The sequence below is a fragment of the Morus notabilis genome, unplaced genomic scaffold (genome assembly GCF_000414095.1).
Source record: "Morus notabilis unplaced genomic scaffold, ASM41409v2 Scaffold341, whole genome shotgun sequence".
In the NCBI taxonomy this organism is placed as follows: Eukaryota; Viridiplantae; Streptophyta; class Magnoliopsida; order Rosales; family Moraceae; genus Morus; species Morus notabilis.
In genome coordinates this window covers 170,882-188,650 of record NW_010363745.1, presented here as the reverse complement: position 1 = coordinate 188,650, position 17,769 = coordinate 170,882, and the positions used below count along the sequence as shown (strand labels likewise).

Sequence of the window (17,769 nt, the reverse complement as noted above, 5' to 3'; positions counted from 1 at the left end):
GGAAAGAGCAAAATATACTTTTGAATCAAGTAGTGCTGTATGGATACTAAAATGGAAAATGTGATAAGCAATCGAAAGGGACTTTAGAGAGGAGTATTTCAATAAAGTACTATAGTGGAACAAAAGAATTCTATGCTATTTTACTCGGTTTCAATTATAGTCTGATAATAAATCCATACTCACTTCTTATATTGAAATCTACATTTGGAATCTTTCCATCCCAAGTCAAAAAATAAAATAAAATTATGGTATCTTGAAATTACCTGCAGCTTTTAGCTTTCTTTACTTGCATTTGCACTGAGTTATAAAGTTTGATCAAAACCAGAAAATGAGATTGCATAAGCAATATTAAGGCCCCGTTCACTTCGCTGATTCGAGTTTAGAATTCGAGTTGAGATGTGACTTTATGTGAGAGCTTTTTACTGTAACAAAAAAGTTAGATGTGATTGTTTGTGAGAGCTTTTTACTGTAAAAAAACTCAAATTCTAAACTCGAATCAGCGAAGTGAACAGGGCCTACTCTCTTCAATTTTTCTTTTTTTTCCTTTAAATGTCCACCCTTAAGAATTTCCTTCATGAAGAACGCTTTATAAAGGAAATGGATATTATATCTATAGATTTCTTGTGTTTACATTTTATCATTTGATCGTCTGTTTTTCTTGTGTCTAAATTATTAAAGGACAGAAAGTAGGTTAATGTTTTCTCTTTTTGTTTGGTGGTGATAATCCAAGTGTTAATCTAATTCTTTTTCCCTTTTGTTTGGTGGTGAGAAACCAAACAAATAGAAGTAATTTTGTATTGGTAACTTGTGACTTGGGAGAAGTTTTAATTAGTAACATCACATGTTATTCAGACTTTTCTAGGATAATATATATATATATATATATGTATGTATATATATTTAAATTTAATAAAGTTGCTTAAGATGTGCTTTTTTCCTGTGCTTAGGAACCTAATCTTTTGGCAGTTTGTGGTCTTTAAAAAAGCAAATCCAAGTTATTGAAAATTCAACATGTAATCTTGAAAGGGAAGGATATCAAATGAGATTTGTCTATTATGCTTAGTAAACACCAAAAAAATAAATAAATAAATAAATAGATAAGAAAATAACAATCAATTAGGACTTGTCTTCCATCAAAGCACACTTCTAAAAGGAGTCAAATATAGCCAACATTTTGCTTCCATTTACACTTGTCTTTTAGACTTTCAAAAGAAATCAATCAAAATCCCCCATTATGGTTTACACATTTTTAACAACGTTGCATTACCCTTAATGAATGGCCGAAAATCGTGTTTGCTCAAAAGAATCCGAGAAAATAAAGGGAAAATTACAAGATTCTCCCTTAAGAAGTTTAAGGCTATATTCAACTTCGCATTCTTTGAAATTACAAAAGTAACCTTTCAAATTGCCAATTCCCTAAAATTCTACCTTATTGTCAAGATAAACTTGAAATTTTATCCCACTATATAAGCAAAAAATAAAATAAAAAATAAAAAGGATTGACAATCTGAATGAAAACTTTTGTAAGTCCTAATAATACAAGGTTGAACATCGAAAAAATTCACTTTAACTTAATCTTAAGGGGGAAAATTTTGAAAAATATATACCTATGCATTATACATATATAACTATGCCCTTTGCACTGAGGTGGCACTGACCAGAAGTTGACCTTAAAAACGAATTATAAGAAGGTGGTGGATATCCCGTGTATGAAGTTGACCAGACTACCAAAAAGGGTCAACTAAAAAGCAGCCAAAAAGAAATAGAAAAACAGGACTATTGCTTTTGTCTTGCCAATTATAAATTATAATCAATCCAAGTGTTCATATTCTTTTTGACTTTTGAGGAAAGCCGAAAAGAGCACAACAATCCAACAAGCAAAATGCACTTTAAATTATCGTCATGAGAGGGTGAATGCATGTTAAATGTACACTAGGATTAGCTTGATATGAATTCTGAAGCCGAAAAACATTCTAAGCTTTTACATTGCAAGTCCAATGACATGTCCATTGCCTTGAAACTTCAAATCCCTGTGGTAACCTTTGAAAAGTTTTTTGTGAGTTAGGAGAATACTTTGGTAGGGTGTGAAAAATACCTTACCGCCTACCGGTGCTGCACTGAATCGGCTCATCTTCATTAAGTTTCGTTAAATTTGCATATTTTTAATAGGAACAGTAGGCTCAAAAGATATGTGGTTGAGATGATGGAAAGTTGGCAACTCTTAACATCATGAAACAAGGTTGAATTTTTTTTTCTTTTAAGTATAAAAAGTTCTAAGTGCTAGAGATTGAAAGGGCCTGAGTCCTAAGGACTCTGGCTCTGTGCCTTCTCTTGAAAACATCTTGTCTGAACCTCTTGGTCTCGGATTTCATCTCCAAGAAGGGTTTCCTCTCTATGCTTTCCTTTTCACTCTCCAACATCCTTTGCCTCTTCGCCACCGCTATCTCTGCAGCCTTGTTCCCTTGCTGCTGGCACTTCCTCTCCTCCTATTCATGCAAACACATTATAAACTAAAATATAACATCTTGTTAGGAGTAAAGAAAAAACGACAGGACAAAACAGTAGTTTCATTTTCACAGAACCTACAGTATTTTGATGCATTTGCGTTTGTGATAAAATTATTCTTGATGATCATGTAAATCTAACAAATAATAATAAAAAAAGATTTCCTTTTCACAAATGTAATATGGATTCATCCATGTCTATTGTTGCTAGAATGTCAATGTGTTATTCTCGGTTTCCTCCAACAAGTGCACTTACTGGTAAGTTCTGTGGCCCCAAAAAGGCACAGAGCCAAAGCCTTATTTCTATAGTAATTGGATGTTATAAACAATGAGAGGAAAGACCTGAAGATCATGAATGAGACCGTCGAGGGATTTGATCTTTCTATGGGGCCAACGAGGGATGCCAAATTCTCTGCACTTCTTCTTGAGGACTGTAAGTCCAACTTTCAAATTTTTCGAAGCTTCTGTAATAGGAAGATCGAAATACTTGGCCAGATCTGATAAAGCGATTCTTGCTATGTCTTTGCTGGCTGCCCTCTTTTTCTTCTTCTCCACTATACCTGCCGCTGCAACCTTCTGCCTGTGAGATACAAAATATCGTGCCACAACTCTAATATCCAAATGAAAAAATGAAAAACCATAGTAGAACTATGAGAAATTCTTTCCAAAGGACAAAAGTTATTTCTTTAGTACCATATTCGTATGGAATCTTTTTGGCGTCTAGATAATGAGTTGCATACAAATCAAAATCAGAAAATAGCTGAAAAAGATTAATTAACAATAGTTAGGATTGTAAGAAATACATCAAACTTTTAGGTTTCACATTTATAAGTAAGTCTGTTGATTATGGGGAAAATCCACACCGAAGCTTTAAACATAAAAATATTAAAACTTCAGAATTTGCGGACATTGTGATTGTTCGTAAAAATCTTCTTTCCTTGGCAACATTTGGGGATGAGACATATCTCACCTTCCCCAATTTGCAACAAAAGGTGACAATAGATAGCAATGAGACAGAAAAAAAAAAAAAAAAAAAAAAACCTGATGAACTTTGCTCTATTTGTTGATCATCCGACAAATCAGACTTTGTAACTGGATAAGGAAGAAAAAAAAAAAAAAAAAAAAAAAAAAAAAAAAACCTGATGAACTTTGCTCTATTTGTTGATCATCCGACAAATCAGACTTTGTAACTGGATAAGGAAGGCAATTGAGATCTTGATCAAGGACAGGAAAATTTATCCTTATTTGATGGTGAATTTCATTGTTCCTTCGACATGTTCCCTGGGGTAAAACTCGAGAAGGCTCTTTGTCATCTGATATGGAGTTCAATCGGAAAATCATTTGAAGATCATTAGCCAGTGATGGGATTGACATCAGCTTGGGATTTCTGGATGATTAAAAACGAAAAAGATAGAAGGAATCATTAGCAATAGAAAACACAAAGTAAATCTCATTTCGGACAAAATAAATTCTTCGTTTTGTTTTCCAAAGGAATGTTGTAAAGCTGCCCTAACAACAAGCAGCTCAGTTAGTACTTAGTATCCACCCACCAAAATCAAGTACTAAGTTGGTACGACAAGCCTTCACATTTAAGACCCTGAAGATGGCCACCCAAACCCAACCATAATAACCCTTTACCACTAGGCTACAACACTCGGTGGTGCGAGATGGAAATTCAAGGATTCGAAGCGTTATCCGGTAATACTATCCAGGATTCTTAAAAAAATAAAAAAATAATAATAATAAAATTACTGATGGGATTGTCACTGTCTGTGGTTAGTCGTTAGACTTGGTTGAGAGCAGACCAGGTTAGAACTCGTCAGGAACAAAACCTATGACATAAAACCTTTTGGATGTCCCTCATTAGTTGAGTCAAAATCCTCTGTTTCCATGATATCACATCCAAAAATTCTATAAAATCCAGCCTTAGATAGAGGCCTAGGTATTATAAGTGCCTATGATTAAGAAATTTTCGCTTTTTCCTATATCTCTCCAACAAAGACTGTCTCTAAAATACCAAGTGGGTTTTATTCAAAGGCGTCATATACAAGGGAGTCTAATTCCAAACCAAAAAAGCAAAATGGTCACAAGTTCTGATTAAACAAAAAAGAGACTTATTTGAATCACAACTCACCAAATGGCTTAAAATAGAAAAATAGATTATAACATAGCAAATGGGTAAATGTCAAATTAAGATAAAGCCTCAAGATTATCAAAAATCATTTCATTTAGAAGCATCAATTAGAGGAACCACCAAAAAAATAAAGAAATAAATCTTCAGATGTTATGATCAAGTAAAACAATAGACTTTGCATCACCAAATGACTTAAGGCTACTTAGTTGGTAAACTAATCTGTTATATTGGTTAAAAAAAAGCTCAAATTAAAAAGTGGGGTTACCTAGAGAGAGAAATCATGGATGGAATATTGCAAGAGAGATGGTGAGGATGGGCATGAAAGGCAAAAATGCAGATCCACAAGCCATTGACAAAACCTTCAAACACCTCAGAAGTAGTAGGATTGTTAAACTTGAGCAATCTGAGAAGTGGGTCCACAGCCATTTCCACGTAGGGCCCATTTGCCGAGAACACAAACTCTCTCTCTCTCTCCACTTCACTTTCCTTCCCGTTCATCAATCGGTACACATGCAAGCTTCTCATCAACTCTGCAATTAAAGAAAGAAAAACATCCAAAAATCAAAACTTTTTGTTGATGAAAAAAAAAAGATAAGAGAAAAATTGAAGAGAGAATTGTTTGTACCTCGGTTGATGGTGTTGTTGAAGACTAAGAGAGATGTTAAGAAATGGGTTTTAGTCTTAGAAGTAGAATCCATGAAAATTTTTAATTTTAGAGAGAGAGGCAAAAACTAAAAGAGAAGAAATGGAGTGAAAAAAATGAAAAACATACAAACCAAACATTTTGGAATAACAGAGGTTTGCATGATGTTTGTTTGGTTGGGTTGGGTTGTGTTGTGTTTCAGTTTCACTTCCTACACTTCTGCCAACCTTTTGTTGGTTTTCTTTCCTTTATATTTCTCTCTCTTTCTCTCTTTTTTTTTTTTCCTATCCTTTTTCTTATTGAAATAACATTGGGGAAGAAGAAGATTCTTGGTTACTTTTTCCTCTTGTTTTGCTTTTTATATACTACTATCTCCAAAAATGACATCTTACAAAAATATGCCAACTCTTTGATTTTATGTACTATATTTGACTTAAAATTCATTGTGTAAATACTCCTTTTAAAGCTAAAAAGTTAGTAAATTGAAAAAAAAAAAATTTGTGAATAAAGGGAGATAAGATTTGGCTTTGGAAAAATCCGTTAAACTGTTAAGCAACTGAAAATGAATAATTTGGTAATGCAATAATGCATATAACCACTATATCAATATGCAATGCAATTCCTTAATGGCCATAGCTTGGTCTGTTCATTTTTTTTTCCCACTAGGAAATAAAAATATTAAATTGAATAAGCAAAAAAGAGCAAATGGGTCATTTAGCCAATACGAAATATTTCTTTTGTGCTCAATTTAAAGAAATAATGATAAATAGAATAAAGCAAAACGGTTCAAAGGGACTTCGGAGAGTTGAGATTTGTGATCTAGCTATTTACTCCATGCAAACTACCACTCCTGCCTCTGGATTCCAATTGCATTGACCAAAAGCCCCTGACCAAATCTGAAAGTTACATTTTAGTATCATGCCACAGGAAATGCAATTTTAAGACCATTGTATGTTTAAAAGTTCATTAGATGTGCATACTTTAAGAAAGATGGATTATTTTGTGACACGATTTATAAGCCTATAAAAAACGGGATTGTGCTTTTGGAAATTATCAAGTAATCGGAAATGACAGAGAACATATAATTTGTTGTAATCTCATGGATTAAAATTCGGTAGTAAAGGCATGTCACTTCCAACATAAGAATATATATATATATATATATCTAAATGATGATTGGTAAGGGTATTTATGTCAAATGGGAAATATAATGATATAATAATGTTATAATAAGATTCACGAAAACCTTACAACCACCGTGGACGCATGGTTGAGAAGTGGCAGTGAGAGAGGGAGGAGAGTTGAATTACTTTTTTCTTTTTTTTTTTATGTTTTGTGTCGTACTTTTTATTTTATGGAAAAGCAAAAAAGATGGAAGTTAGATGTAACATTGTGAATATTAGGGAGAATGCCATTGGACCGCCTCGTCTAATGAGATTGGACAGTTGAGACGGTTGGACTTACCAGATTTTGGAATTTTCTCCTTTCTGTTCAGATCACTCTTTTTATTATCATTATTATAATTTTTTTTTTATTTTGGTTATGAGTTCTCACGTTTTACTCCTTGTATTTTGGCCACTTTATATTGTCTTCTCTCTCTTTTTTTTTTCTTTTATTTGAATGGAAAAATAATAATAATAATAATAATAATAATAAACGCTTTACTTAGTATGGAGATAATTTGGTAAAAATTCCACCACAAATGTAGAGTTCGAATGTCTTCACTCTCAAATTTTAAAAGAAAAAGAAATGTTTGTGCCGTGGTATGTCATTTTAGCGAGCGGGAGAGAAATGTGAGCAATTCAGACAACTTACTTATAAGAGGATGCCCCTAGTCTTGAGTTGGTATTTTTTTTCTACCGAAAAAATTAAAAATTAAAAAAAAAATACTTCCAATGCCCCCTTAGGCTTTAGGCGTGTGGTGTGGGAGGGAGGAGGCAGAATTAGGCATGGAAGATATACAATATCAAAGCAAAAATGGGAAACTTTTGGAATTCGAATTAATTATTGTGGTGTGCCGATTAGATGGCGCAATTCCATGCAAGTGGGACACACAGTTCCAACTGAGACAACTGCGTTGCAAAAAGACTTGAGGCACGAAAAGAACGAAAGGATCAACATGCAAACCTTCATGGTCAATAATTTCATACGTGAAAAAATATGATAAAATAACCCAAATTATGAATAAAAAATGAGCGAGAGAGAGAGAGAGAGAGAATTGAAGGTTCGAGTTGAATTCATTTGTGACAAATCTCAAGAAGTTGGAAGCGACACACAAGATTCATCCATCCCTTTTCAGAGTAGACAATTCGGAAAAGAAATGTTGGCCTGGTCTCTCTCACGCATAAACCACATTTACTACCACAAAAGTGTTTCCTTTTGAGTCGAGAAATGCAAGGGCTAATCTAATTCATATAAAACGAAGACAAAATTGGTGAGCCAAGCTCAGCAGATACAAACCCCCACTCTGGGTCAACTCCACACTTCAAAAAAGGCGTTTGAAAGGTCCCTTGCAAGTGCTTCTCAACCCCGCTTCAAATGCGAAAACCTGACTGACAACCTAGTAGTCGTGACATCCGATCACTCTTGCTCAGCAGAGGAAAACACAGAAGCCATCACCTGATTTCACCCTTCAGTTTTGCACGTCACGACGTAACACCATTCGTGAGCAGACCAATGATGTTTGTTCATGCTTGTGCTGACACATAAGAGCTCGGACAAGGGCAAGTGGACAACTTTTGAAAGTTACACGGGTGTTTTGATTAAAAAACTGAAGATGATGGTTCAAGGCCAAAGTTTGACGAACTGATGAATCCAAAATTCGCAATTGCAAAAGCACATAAGGATTCACTTCACCCCCTTAATTTCTAAATCAAAGTGCTCCTCCAGGATTCCTTGATCAGTCTTTCCAAATCCGCTGGCAACCTTTTTCATATCCTTGAATTTTGCAAGTTCCCGTTTTATCTGATCCACTCTGTTCAAGACAGCACTCAGCAAGCCACCTTGTTTAGTTGATGTTATGTGACGGGTCAATTCCGATCTCTCAATGTCAAGTTGCTGATACAGACTAGCAAGATAGTCCTTCTGGGCATAAAGTCTCTCTTCAGCCAATTTGTATTCAATCTCTTGCGACTTTCTCAGTGCCTGCAGAACCTGATCAACCTCTTCTTCCAGCTTGAGAGACTCAGTTTGCCAATCGAAAGACACAGGCACATTCGGTGAGTCCGTTAGAACATCCATAGGTTCTAGGTGGCTTACAACTTCCATTGCAGCATTTTCATCACCAATGATATCTGAATACGATCACAAAGTCCATTGCCCAGAGTGAGTTTCACAAAAATAATATTAACACTGCAATCTGACAACAGACACTTTTAAAGGCTTTCCATTATCATTAATTATGTGAAGTTGGGAAGACATTCGGGTATCGAAGCAGATGATGCAGTGGTGGCCTTAATGTAGTTTTTTGGCTGTTGTATTTCGTATTTTAGTTTAGTTTTTAGATTCTTTTTTTTTTTTTTTTTGACGCACTTTATTTCAATTTTGTGAAAACCAAAAAAGGTTTTTTTTGTTTTTTTAAAAAAAAAAAAAAAAAAAAAAAAGAAAAAGAAAGATATTGGGTAATCCTATGTCCACGATCTTAGGTTGAGAGAAAGGTCAGTGGAGGCTAGAGGTGTAAGTATGGGTACGTTTATCAATAGTGTAAGAAACATCAACATTCGGACTGAACTTTTCTAGAGGCATTTTATTGGATATTAGTTCTTACATAACCATATTCTTGCACAGAAACCTTCAAGCAGAAAGTAAATAAACCATATTCTCATGCCATATTCAAGCACGGTGATTGTTCCAATATATTATATGGGAATGAGATTGGCTCCTTTTCTTGTAGACTTTTTTTTAATGGAAATGTACAGGAGTTTGGGAGATTTACCTGTGGAAAGAGCTAAGAAATCGTCTTCCACCTTCCAAATATCTTCAAGACAAGTTCCACAATTAAGCTGATGAAAACAATTAATAACGATGCAAATAACTTTAATTATAAAAATAAATAAATAAAAATAAAAACCATGCAAGGACCAAGAATAGCTGCTAAAGCAAGAAAGATACTCTTTTGATATGTAACTGAAAAAGATCATATTTACCTTTGTAATGGCCAATTCAATACGGTTGAACAACCTCTTCGCTCCAATTCTCTCCGAACCACGCAAAATGGAGATACCAACTTTTAGAATTTTCTCAATGTCACGCCGAGAATCAATAGATTTACATGTCTGCAAGAGCCTGGTAACATGTGGTACCAGATCTGTCTTTGCATCACAACGCCGGCAATAGTATTCAGCATCCAACCCAATGCTTCCTCCTACCTTCCCAGCCATATAAGACCGCAGAGCACAGTTAAGATGAGCAATATGCGCACATATACCACCCTCTTCAACAATTTCTTCACATCTAATGTAACTGTAACCTCCATGGCTATAATCCACAGTCTTGCAACATAGAATGCAACAACAATCACGACAGAATCGAGGTTCATTGCAGCAGAGGTCACAAACCATTACTCCCAAAGGAGAATTTTCCACTTGCTCTGCTAGACTGCTGCACATCTTATTTCCAGCCTTACAACCCCCATTATCAGAGTTGGAATCACAGAGAAACTGTTCTAGACGCTCTTCAATCGATAGGCTAATTATATTGTTCCCTGTTCGGATTAAAGTACACCATACTTAGACAATTAAGGCATGTTAACAGCAAATTACCTTTACATTGCACATATAAGCATGCACTATTTAAATTGTTTAAACAATACGTACTACTTTGCAAAGGGGCATGATTCAATCGTTACAACTGTGATAATCACATGAATCGTGACAGATGGAAAGTAATCACAGTTGGAAAATAATAAGTCTCTGAAAGCCTTTAGAGACTGACAGATTTCCCAAAGTTGACACCAGAAATCCAATTAATTACTTCAGATTTCCAAGTTACTGCAATTACCTTGAGGAAATAGTACTGACTTCTAACGAGTAACGAATAGTTGATATCTCATGGTTTCACGTTAACATGAATAGTTTTTTTCTTAAGGAGATTGAAAAGAATATCAAACAGAAAATAGCAATGAAGGAATTACAGCTGACCATTTGTTAATGATCTTCCTCTTGCAGGGATCTTCCAACTGAATGATGCAAAAAATGCATTAACATCTGCACCAGGAAATGTTGTTTGGATATAGCGTTCGACCGAAAGCTTGCTTGCAAAAGCAAAAGCTCCCTTACCCCCTGAATCACAGCGGGGAAGATGCTTAGGAAGATACAGGTACCTATCAAGAAAGTTGCCAGATTGAGAAACTCTTTTTCCGACCCGCCAACCCCAAGTATCACCGGGATTAGGCCAATTTTCAGGAGCATAAGGCAGACCCTCACCAAACTCTTCTGGCGATACGGGCATTAATAGAAAGCCATTTTCCCTAATCCCCGGCATCCCTCCTTGACGTTCATTGGGAACTTCAGTCTCCATCACTTTGTTTATCAGCTAAAAAACCAATAAGCCTAGTTTATGGAACCCAATGTTTCAAGAGCATTAACAATAACAGTACTCTATCCTGCAAGAGTATAAAACCATTATAATATTCCACATTATTGTTCTTTTCAGAAATAACTTCAAACTAAAATATATAAAAAGTGAAGCATATTGTTACCACTGCATCCTCTACATCGTCCTCGACACGTCCATCTCTTCCTTTTTTATTCTCATGAACAGGTAAGCTACAAAAGCTAAGACAAACTTTAGCCAAATACACAGTGACAGTGCCGTAAGATTAACAACCACACAAATTCAAACCCTCGTTTGTTTCACAGGTTTGAACTGAAAAATTATTAAGTTCAAACCTCTTTTGCATAAAAATTTAAACACATTTGAATTTCTGTTCAAACATATGAACGAAACAAGCCACAAATGTAACTAAGTAACACATATTATCCAACTCGGACACTTCATATCCAATGATCCATGACATGCAGATTCTACAAAACTACACCAACCTCTTTTTGATTGACCTCTGGCAAAAAACACTGCAATATGCTTTCTGATAGATTCTAATTCATGAATGGGCATAAAACATTCCTAAAGAACAGAGCCGACTTAACTCTAAGGCAGGCTTAAGGCCCCAAAGTTTTAGCCTACAATTTAGGCCTGTTTCTATTATATTTTTTGGGCATGTCTATGGTAGGGGGAGCTTTTCCCCCCTACCGGTAGGGAAAAATCCAACGATCCATATTAAATCTTAGTGAAGGTTTACGTAGTCTCATTCACACCGAATTGTATCCTATATTAATAAATAAATATATAACTATTGTTCTACAATAGGTTTTTTTTTTTTTTCTTTGAGAATGAAGAACAATAGTTTAGTACGCCCAGAAAGTAAAAACCAACCTTAAAATCATGAATTTTCCTCGCAATCCAAAACTCCTCAGAGTCTCAACAACCCAGAAACCAACAATTCAAGCAACAATTATCAAATTATCAAATTTTATGAATTAAGACAACTCAGAAACCTTCAAATTATCAAATTTTCCTTGCAATCAACAATTCCAAAGAATTCAGACAACCCAGAAACCAACCTTCAAATTATCAAAATTCCTAAACTGGTTGATTTCGAAACAAGCAAATCCAAATCCCTAAACTGGGTGATTTTGGAATCAAGAGAGAAAAAAGTGAATGAGATTATGGTTTTGTTTGCTCCAGTTTCCGAATCTATTGTTTCCTCGAAAATTCCTTCATTTTCTTCTTCCCCAAACACCTCTTCTATATTCTCGTGACAAATATGAACTCTGCAAATTGTAGACATAATAATAACTTACACAAAATTCAGAAAATATTAACGATAACAATAATCATATTAGTAATAACGATAAAGTATAAACTAGATTTCCCTTTTCAAAAAAAAAAAGACTAGGGAGAAACCTGTTTTTGAAGAAGTCTGGGTATTCTTAAACGCATGTAATCGGAGATCTTCAGCGAATTTAGTCTCTTTGATGAACGGGCAACAAGATAATGAAGAAGTGGAAACCCGGAGCCACAATCAACGGAAAATCAAACCTACCGACATAAATCCCATGCTCTTCCTCCCATTAATCAGTGGGTCTCTTGACGAAGTCCGTGACGGAGTCCATTATGCCGGCGCCGTCGTGGGGGAGGACTGCAGTCGGAGGATAGGCGAGATGACGCCGTCTTCGCGCGGGCGCCGTTGGAAGAGAGAGCTTCTGTCGGAGAGAGGGGAGAAGTTGGGTGTGCGGGGTGCGGGATACCGTGGGGTGAAACTGGCTTGCGACGCCGGGAGGTGGTGGCTGGTGGCTCTGCAAATTAAGTTGGGGTATGATAGATGGATTTGCAAATTAGGGATTGGGTCTGCAAATTTGCGTTAGGAAAGGAAGGTTTTTTTTTTTCATAATTTCTACATATTCTGACGTTCCGTTAAATATTTAACAGAATGAATGAAACTAAAATAAAACATTAAAAAATTAATTATGTGACGTTTAAAAAATTAAAAACTAAAGTAAAATTTAGGTTAGAGTAGTGGTGTCAAACATGTTGTGTTAGGCTGGCACGGCACGTTCAACATCAGGCCCGTGACGGACTTGGGTCGGGCCTGAAACAGCCCTGTACAGTGTAGGGCCGTGTCTGTGCTGGGCCTGAGGAGAAAAACTTAGGCCCGGTCTAGACCCGCGGCCCTAGTCTATAAGGGCTAGGGCCCAGGCTCTTCACGGGGCGGCCTAACAAATTGAATTTTTTTAAAATTTAATTAAAAAAAAGAAAATATATTATATACCCCCAAAATTTATTGAATTGACATAATAAGAATAAGAGTGAGATGAGAAGTTGAGAGTGAATTGTTATGTGGGATTTATGGTGAAATTGAGGGGTATTTATAAAGAATTTTTTGAGCATTTTCAGATTCTTACCGTTAGGCCCTTCGCGGGCCCAACAGGCAGCCCGTGACGGGCCTAACGACAGGCCTGTCACGGGCCAAACGGGAGGCCCGTCATGGGCTGACCGTTGGGCCCGCGAAGGCCCAACGGTATCATTTAGAATGGGCCGTTTTCACGGGCCTGGGCCGAGCCGAACTAGGGCCGAATCCAGGCTTGGGCCGAACTGGGCTTGGGCTGGGCCGCGGGCCTTAACGGACTAGGGCCGGGCTTGGGTCGCGGGCTGAGAAGCCGAGGCCCAGCCCTAGCCCATTACACATGTCGGGCCGGCACGGCCCGTAACAGTAGCGGACCGAGCCGTACCGAACCCGGCACTATTACAGGTTGGGTCGGGCCGTCCATGGACGCCCTGGCCCATTTGACATCTCTAGGTTAGAGATGTTAAACGTGTCATGTCAGGCCGATATGACACATCCGACCCTAGGCCTGTGGCGGGTCTGGATTGTGCCTGGCACGACATTGCACTCTGCACAGTCCAGGGATGTGTCAGGGCCGGGCATGAAGAGAAAATCTCAGGCCCAGTCTAGGCCCGCGACCTTAATCCATAAAGGCCAGGGCCGAGCCTGCCCAGGCCCTTCACGGGCGAGCCCTAGCCCTTGTAATTTTTTTTTCTAAAATTTAATTAAATATATATATTATATGCCCCTAAAAGATGTGATTTTATTAAATTGAGATAATACGAATAAGTACAAATAAATGACTACCTCATTAAAAACCTTGCCAAGTAAAACCCATGGAGAGATCGGGACAAAACCTTAATGAAGCAAAAAAGAGTGCAGTATTCTAGGAATAGTAAATTACAAAACCTAAGTGCTTCTAGAAGATTCTATTATTTCTAAGTTAAAAAAATAGTCTTGCATTGAATCATCTATGTATTGTTGTTTTCGTCTTATGGCATATTCTCAGTCTTTAACGCACATTTGCCCCTCTAAGATATCTGGATGCATTATGCTTCTCTTCTCGTCAAGAATTCGGTTGCTTGCACTAAATGCTTGCTCTGATGCTACCGTTGACACTGAAATTGTCAGAATATCACGAGCTATTACAGACAGTGCTGGAAAACGAGCAGTTTTGCTCTTCCACCACTGTAAGATGTCTAGTTTGTCGTCATCAATTACAAAAAAAAATTTAAAATATTTTACCAGTTCGGTAGACGCTTGTGTTGATGACGATCCTATTGTTTTCTCTTTCTTCTTCAATAAACTCCACGATGATCCTTTAGGCCCCGAACTGCTAGTTGACGTCGAAGTTCCCTGTTCTTTTTTACATGTGCTGTATTTTGCTTCATACAACCAAATACATTTTCTAACATTTTTCTAGCGTCAGTAATAATTAGTTGCATATCAATACCTAAATTTTCTGTTGTAGCAGTCATAAAAGATTCAGTCTTATCTACTCTGCACCTAAGATCTAAAATGATTGCTAATGCATATAACATAGGACAACATGACCAATAACTTTTAAATTTAGTTTCCATTAGCTTAACTATGTCTCTAAAAAGTATTGTATCCCTATAATAAGAAAATGTTTCTGAAATATTAAATAATTGATGTAAAGCTAAATATGCAGTAGGATAATAAACTCCAGAAAATAATTCAGTAGCATTGTAAAAAACTTCTATAAATTTAAAAAAAAATACTCACCAATCTGCCAATCTGTATCGAAAATGAAAAGTTGATTGTTCTTACTATTTACATACGTTATGATGAGCCGTGAATACGAGAGTGCAGCCTTCAACATTAAATAGGTGGAATTCCACCTATGTCTCACGTCAGTTGGAAACTTTCTTGGGCGTCTCTGACTGTTTCTACAATATTATTTGAATTCTTGGAGTCGAGCTCCAGAACTAGATATGAATGATAAAGATTCTCTAATATTTGTTAGATTAGCTGAAATATGTTCAATTCCTGCCTGAACTACTAAATTGATTATGTGACACGCACACCGTTGATAAAAAATTTTCCTCCGAAACGTTGGTTTCAAACTACGTTTAAACATGTTAATTGTAGCCATGTTAGCTGACGCATTATCAAAAGTAATAGTTAAAACTTTATCTTCTATCCCATAAAACCTAAAAATTTTCATTATTGTACCAAAAATAGTTGATGTGTTATGAGGATATGGACATAAACGAAAACCTATTATTCTTTTTTGTAAAACCCATTCATCATCAACATAATGCGCCATGACCCATAAATATCTAGTTTTATTGCACCATTCTCATATATCAGAAGTACAAGATACAGTAGCATTAAAAGTCCTAAAATTATCAATAAGAGATTGTCTCATTGCATAAAATACTTTCATGCAATCAGAACGAGTTATGTTTCTACTTACCTGTTTAAATTGTAGGCAGAAGGCTGTCTGTATGAATTCTTCGAACGACGCATCATCTGTAAAAAAAAATATAATTCGGCACTAGCTAGAAATTTAACTAGTGTCTCACGAGCACGTTGTGCATCGTATGTAAAATTTTGCAACCTTTGTGATGTGAGTGATAGTGTTTGTTGGCGAGAGTCCACACTCCCACCTTGGTGCAACGGTACACAAACTTTCTAATGTCTATCGAGATGACCAGTACCCCCACCTTTTTTATTAGAAAAGTGTTGTTTACAATACTTACATACCGCACGAATTTCCATTTCACCTATTTTTAGATTTGGTCGGGGCTCCTCTATGAAATGCTGCCATGCAGGAGAAGTTCACAGTCTTTTTCCCCTGTTGCTGCAACCGTGTGGATTCCTCTACCTTCTTTGCCTTTGAGGGCCTCGATTTGCCTTGTCAAAGATTCGACTTGGGCTTTGAGGTTGTCTTCCTCCCTTAATTGATAGATTCCAACCGATCGGGACCTATTGGTGCTGTCAGTAGCACTAGGTCCGGTCCAAGTGTGGGTTTTTTCAGCTAACTCATTGAGATACTCAAAAGCCTCCTCGGGATCCTTTTGGAGAAATTCACCATTGCACATCATCTCCACAAATTGGCGCTCTCGAATCGTGAGTCCTTCGTAGAAATAACTGACGAGGTGCCAACTCTTGTAACCATGGTGAGGACACTGATTTAACAGATCCTTGAACCGCTCCCAAACTTGATACAGAGTTTCAGGGTAAAGGTCGAGATTTGTCGTTTCAGACCATTGGTCTTATGGTGAGGGAAATACTTGTTGAAAAATGATGTCGTCATTTCTTCCCAACTTCCAATAGACCTAGGTCGCAGAGAATACAACCAGCTTTTAGCTTTTTCCTTCAAAGAGAAAGGAAAGAATTTCATCGTACAGCGTCGACGACTTCAGTTCGGTTGTGAAAAGTGGCCACTACTTCTTCAAATTCCCTAATATGAACGTATGGATTCTCGCTCTCTAACCCGTGAAAGGTCGGCAGGAGGTGGATCATGTCTGGCTTGAAATCCTAATTCGGCATATTTGGGGGAAACATTATGCATGATGGTGTGGCTGTACGCGTAGGGTGGAGATAGTCGTTCAACGTCTTCTGCTGAACTTCCTCGTTTTGAGCCATTGCGAACGGATTTGCAACGGCTAACGAGCCTGGGGTCGAGGGAGGACTAGACGTGTGGGAAGAAACTTTACTAGGGTTCTCCGGTTTTATTTTGAATCTTCCTAATTCGTCTCTAAAACGATTCATTCCCCCTATAACGTTTCCCTTTTGTTTTTTTTTTTTTTCAAAAAGAAAACAATTATATAGTAACGTAAATTGTAACCTCCGAGAGTGCTCTCAGGAAAGACTATAGCTCTTGGCTCAATAAATAGTCTCCTAGACAGAACAACGTTCTCAGGAAAGATTGGTGGGGCGAGGCCCGCTTAAGTACCAACTTTCCTAGACAGAACTCCATCAGATTATACTTTCCACGTAACCACACAATTATTCTCAAAATTAATTATTAAATTTTATTGAGTAAATTATGAAATGTAATTTAATTAATGGAAACTATTCCTAAAGTCAAAAACCTAAGTCTACCAAATTATGAAAATCCTAGATTAGGAATCTAAATTAGTCAATTAATTACAATCCTAGTTATAATCCTAAGAGTTAATGAAACTATAAAAGAAAAAATTTAAATAAGGCAAAATTAAAATATACAAATGAGGAAACAAAATAAAATCCTAATTTTCCAAAAATAAAAGATTACAAAATCAAATCATAATTAATTTTAAAACTAAAAAGGAAAAAAAAATTAAGAAAAAAAAACAAATTCTAAGTGTGAGATTTTTTTTTTATTTTCTTTTAAGAATGAAAACAAATGAAGAAAGTGTGAAATTTTAAAAATAAAAACAAATGAAGAACGTGGAAAGAACGTGGGTTATCCCCTTTTTTTTTTTTTTTTTGAAACGCACACACTGCTGAGAATGAACAAGAGAAAATGTAAATTTTTTTATTTATTTATAAATATATATACTGAGTCACGGAAACAAAAAGTTTTTTTTTTTAATTTTTATTTTTTTTGTTGTTCTCGGAATGCCCCCCCCCCCCCCCAAACACAAGTTTTTTT

At 36.4% G+C, this 17,769-nt stretch overlaps 2 protein-coding genes across 6 annotated transcripts; both read right to left on the bottom strand.

The window, feature by feature from the left end:
- Nucleotides 1-2,028: 2,028 nt before the first annotated feature.
- Nucleotides 2,029-5,394, bottom strand: LOC21390488 (protein RKD5). The gene is made up of 5 exons (XM_024170009.1): nt 5,264-5,394; nt 4,904-5,168; nt 3,644-3,891; nt 2,847-3,070; nt 2,029-2,486 (listed from the first exon to the last, which is right to left on the bottom strand). Exons 1-5 carry the CDS (start codon nt 5,334-5,336, stop codon nt 2,274-2,276), a joined length of 1,023 nt encoding a protein of 340 aa, XP_024025777.1. The 5' UTR covers nt 5,337-5,394; the 3' UTR covers nt 2,029-2,273.
- Nucleotides 5,395-7,499: 2,105 nt separating this feature from the next.
- LOC21390487 lies at nt 7,500-12,720 on the bottom strand. 5 transcript variants are annotated; one of them, XM_024170005.1, is made up of 7 exons: nt 12,245-12,720; nt 11,902-12,111; nt 10,980-11,046; nt 10,420-10,883; nt 9,427-9,983; nt 9,216-9,282; nt 7,500-8,574 (listed from the first exon to the last, which is right to left on the bottom strand). In XM_024170005.1, exons 4-7 carry the CDS (start codon nt 10,796-10,798, stop codon nt 8,129-8,131), a joined length of 1,449 nt encoding a protein of 482 aa, XP_024025773.1. In that variant the 5' UTR covers nt 10,799-10,883; nt 10,980-11,046; nt 11,902-12,111; nt 12,245-12,720; the 3' UTR covers nt 7,500-8,128. The 5 variants fall into 5 exon arrangements, with proteins under 5 accessions (XP_024025773.1, XP_024025774.1, XP_024025776.1 ...); XM_024170006.1 differs by having other exon boundaries at nt 10,420-10,813; XM_024170008.1 differs by lacking the exon at nt 11,902-12,111 and having other exon boundaries at nt 10,980-11,055.
- Nucleotides 12,721-17,769: the final 5,049 nt, after the last annotated feature.

Excerpts from the sequence above, each read along its gene's own strand:
- LOC21390488 (XM_024170009.1), bottom strand. The coding sequence starts at position 5,336 with ATGGATTCTACTTCTAAGACTAAAACCCATTTCTTAACATCTCTCTTA. Across the intron at positions 5,169-5,263 it reads CAACAACACCATCAACCGAG|AGTTGATGAGAAGCTTGCAT; the intron begins GTACAAACAATT and ends CTTTAATTGCAG. Across the intron at positions 2,487-2,846 it reads GTCTCATTCATGATCTTCAG|GAGGAGAGGAAGTGCCAGCA; the intron begins GTCTTTCCTCTC and ends TTGCATGAATAG.
- LOC21390487 (XM_024170005.1), bottom strand. The coding sequence starts at position 10,798 with ATGGAGACTGAAGTTCCCAATGAACGTCAAGGAGGGATGCCGGGGATT. Across the intron at positions 9,984-10,419 it reads AGGAAGATCATTAACAAATG|GGAACAATATAATTAGCCTA; the intron begins GTCAGCTGTAAT and ends TAATCCGAACAG. Across the intron at positions 9,283-9,426 it reads TTGAATTGGCCATTACAAAG|CTTAATTGTGGAACTTGTCT; the intron begins GTAAATATGATC and ends TGTTTTCATCAG.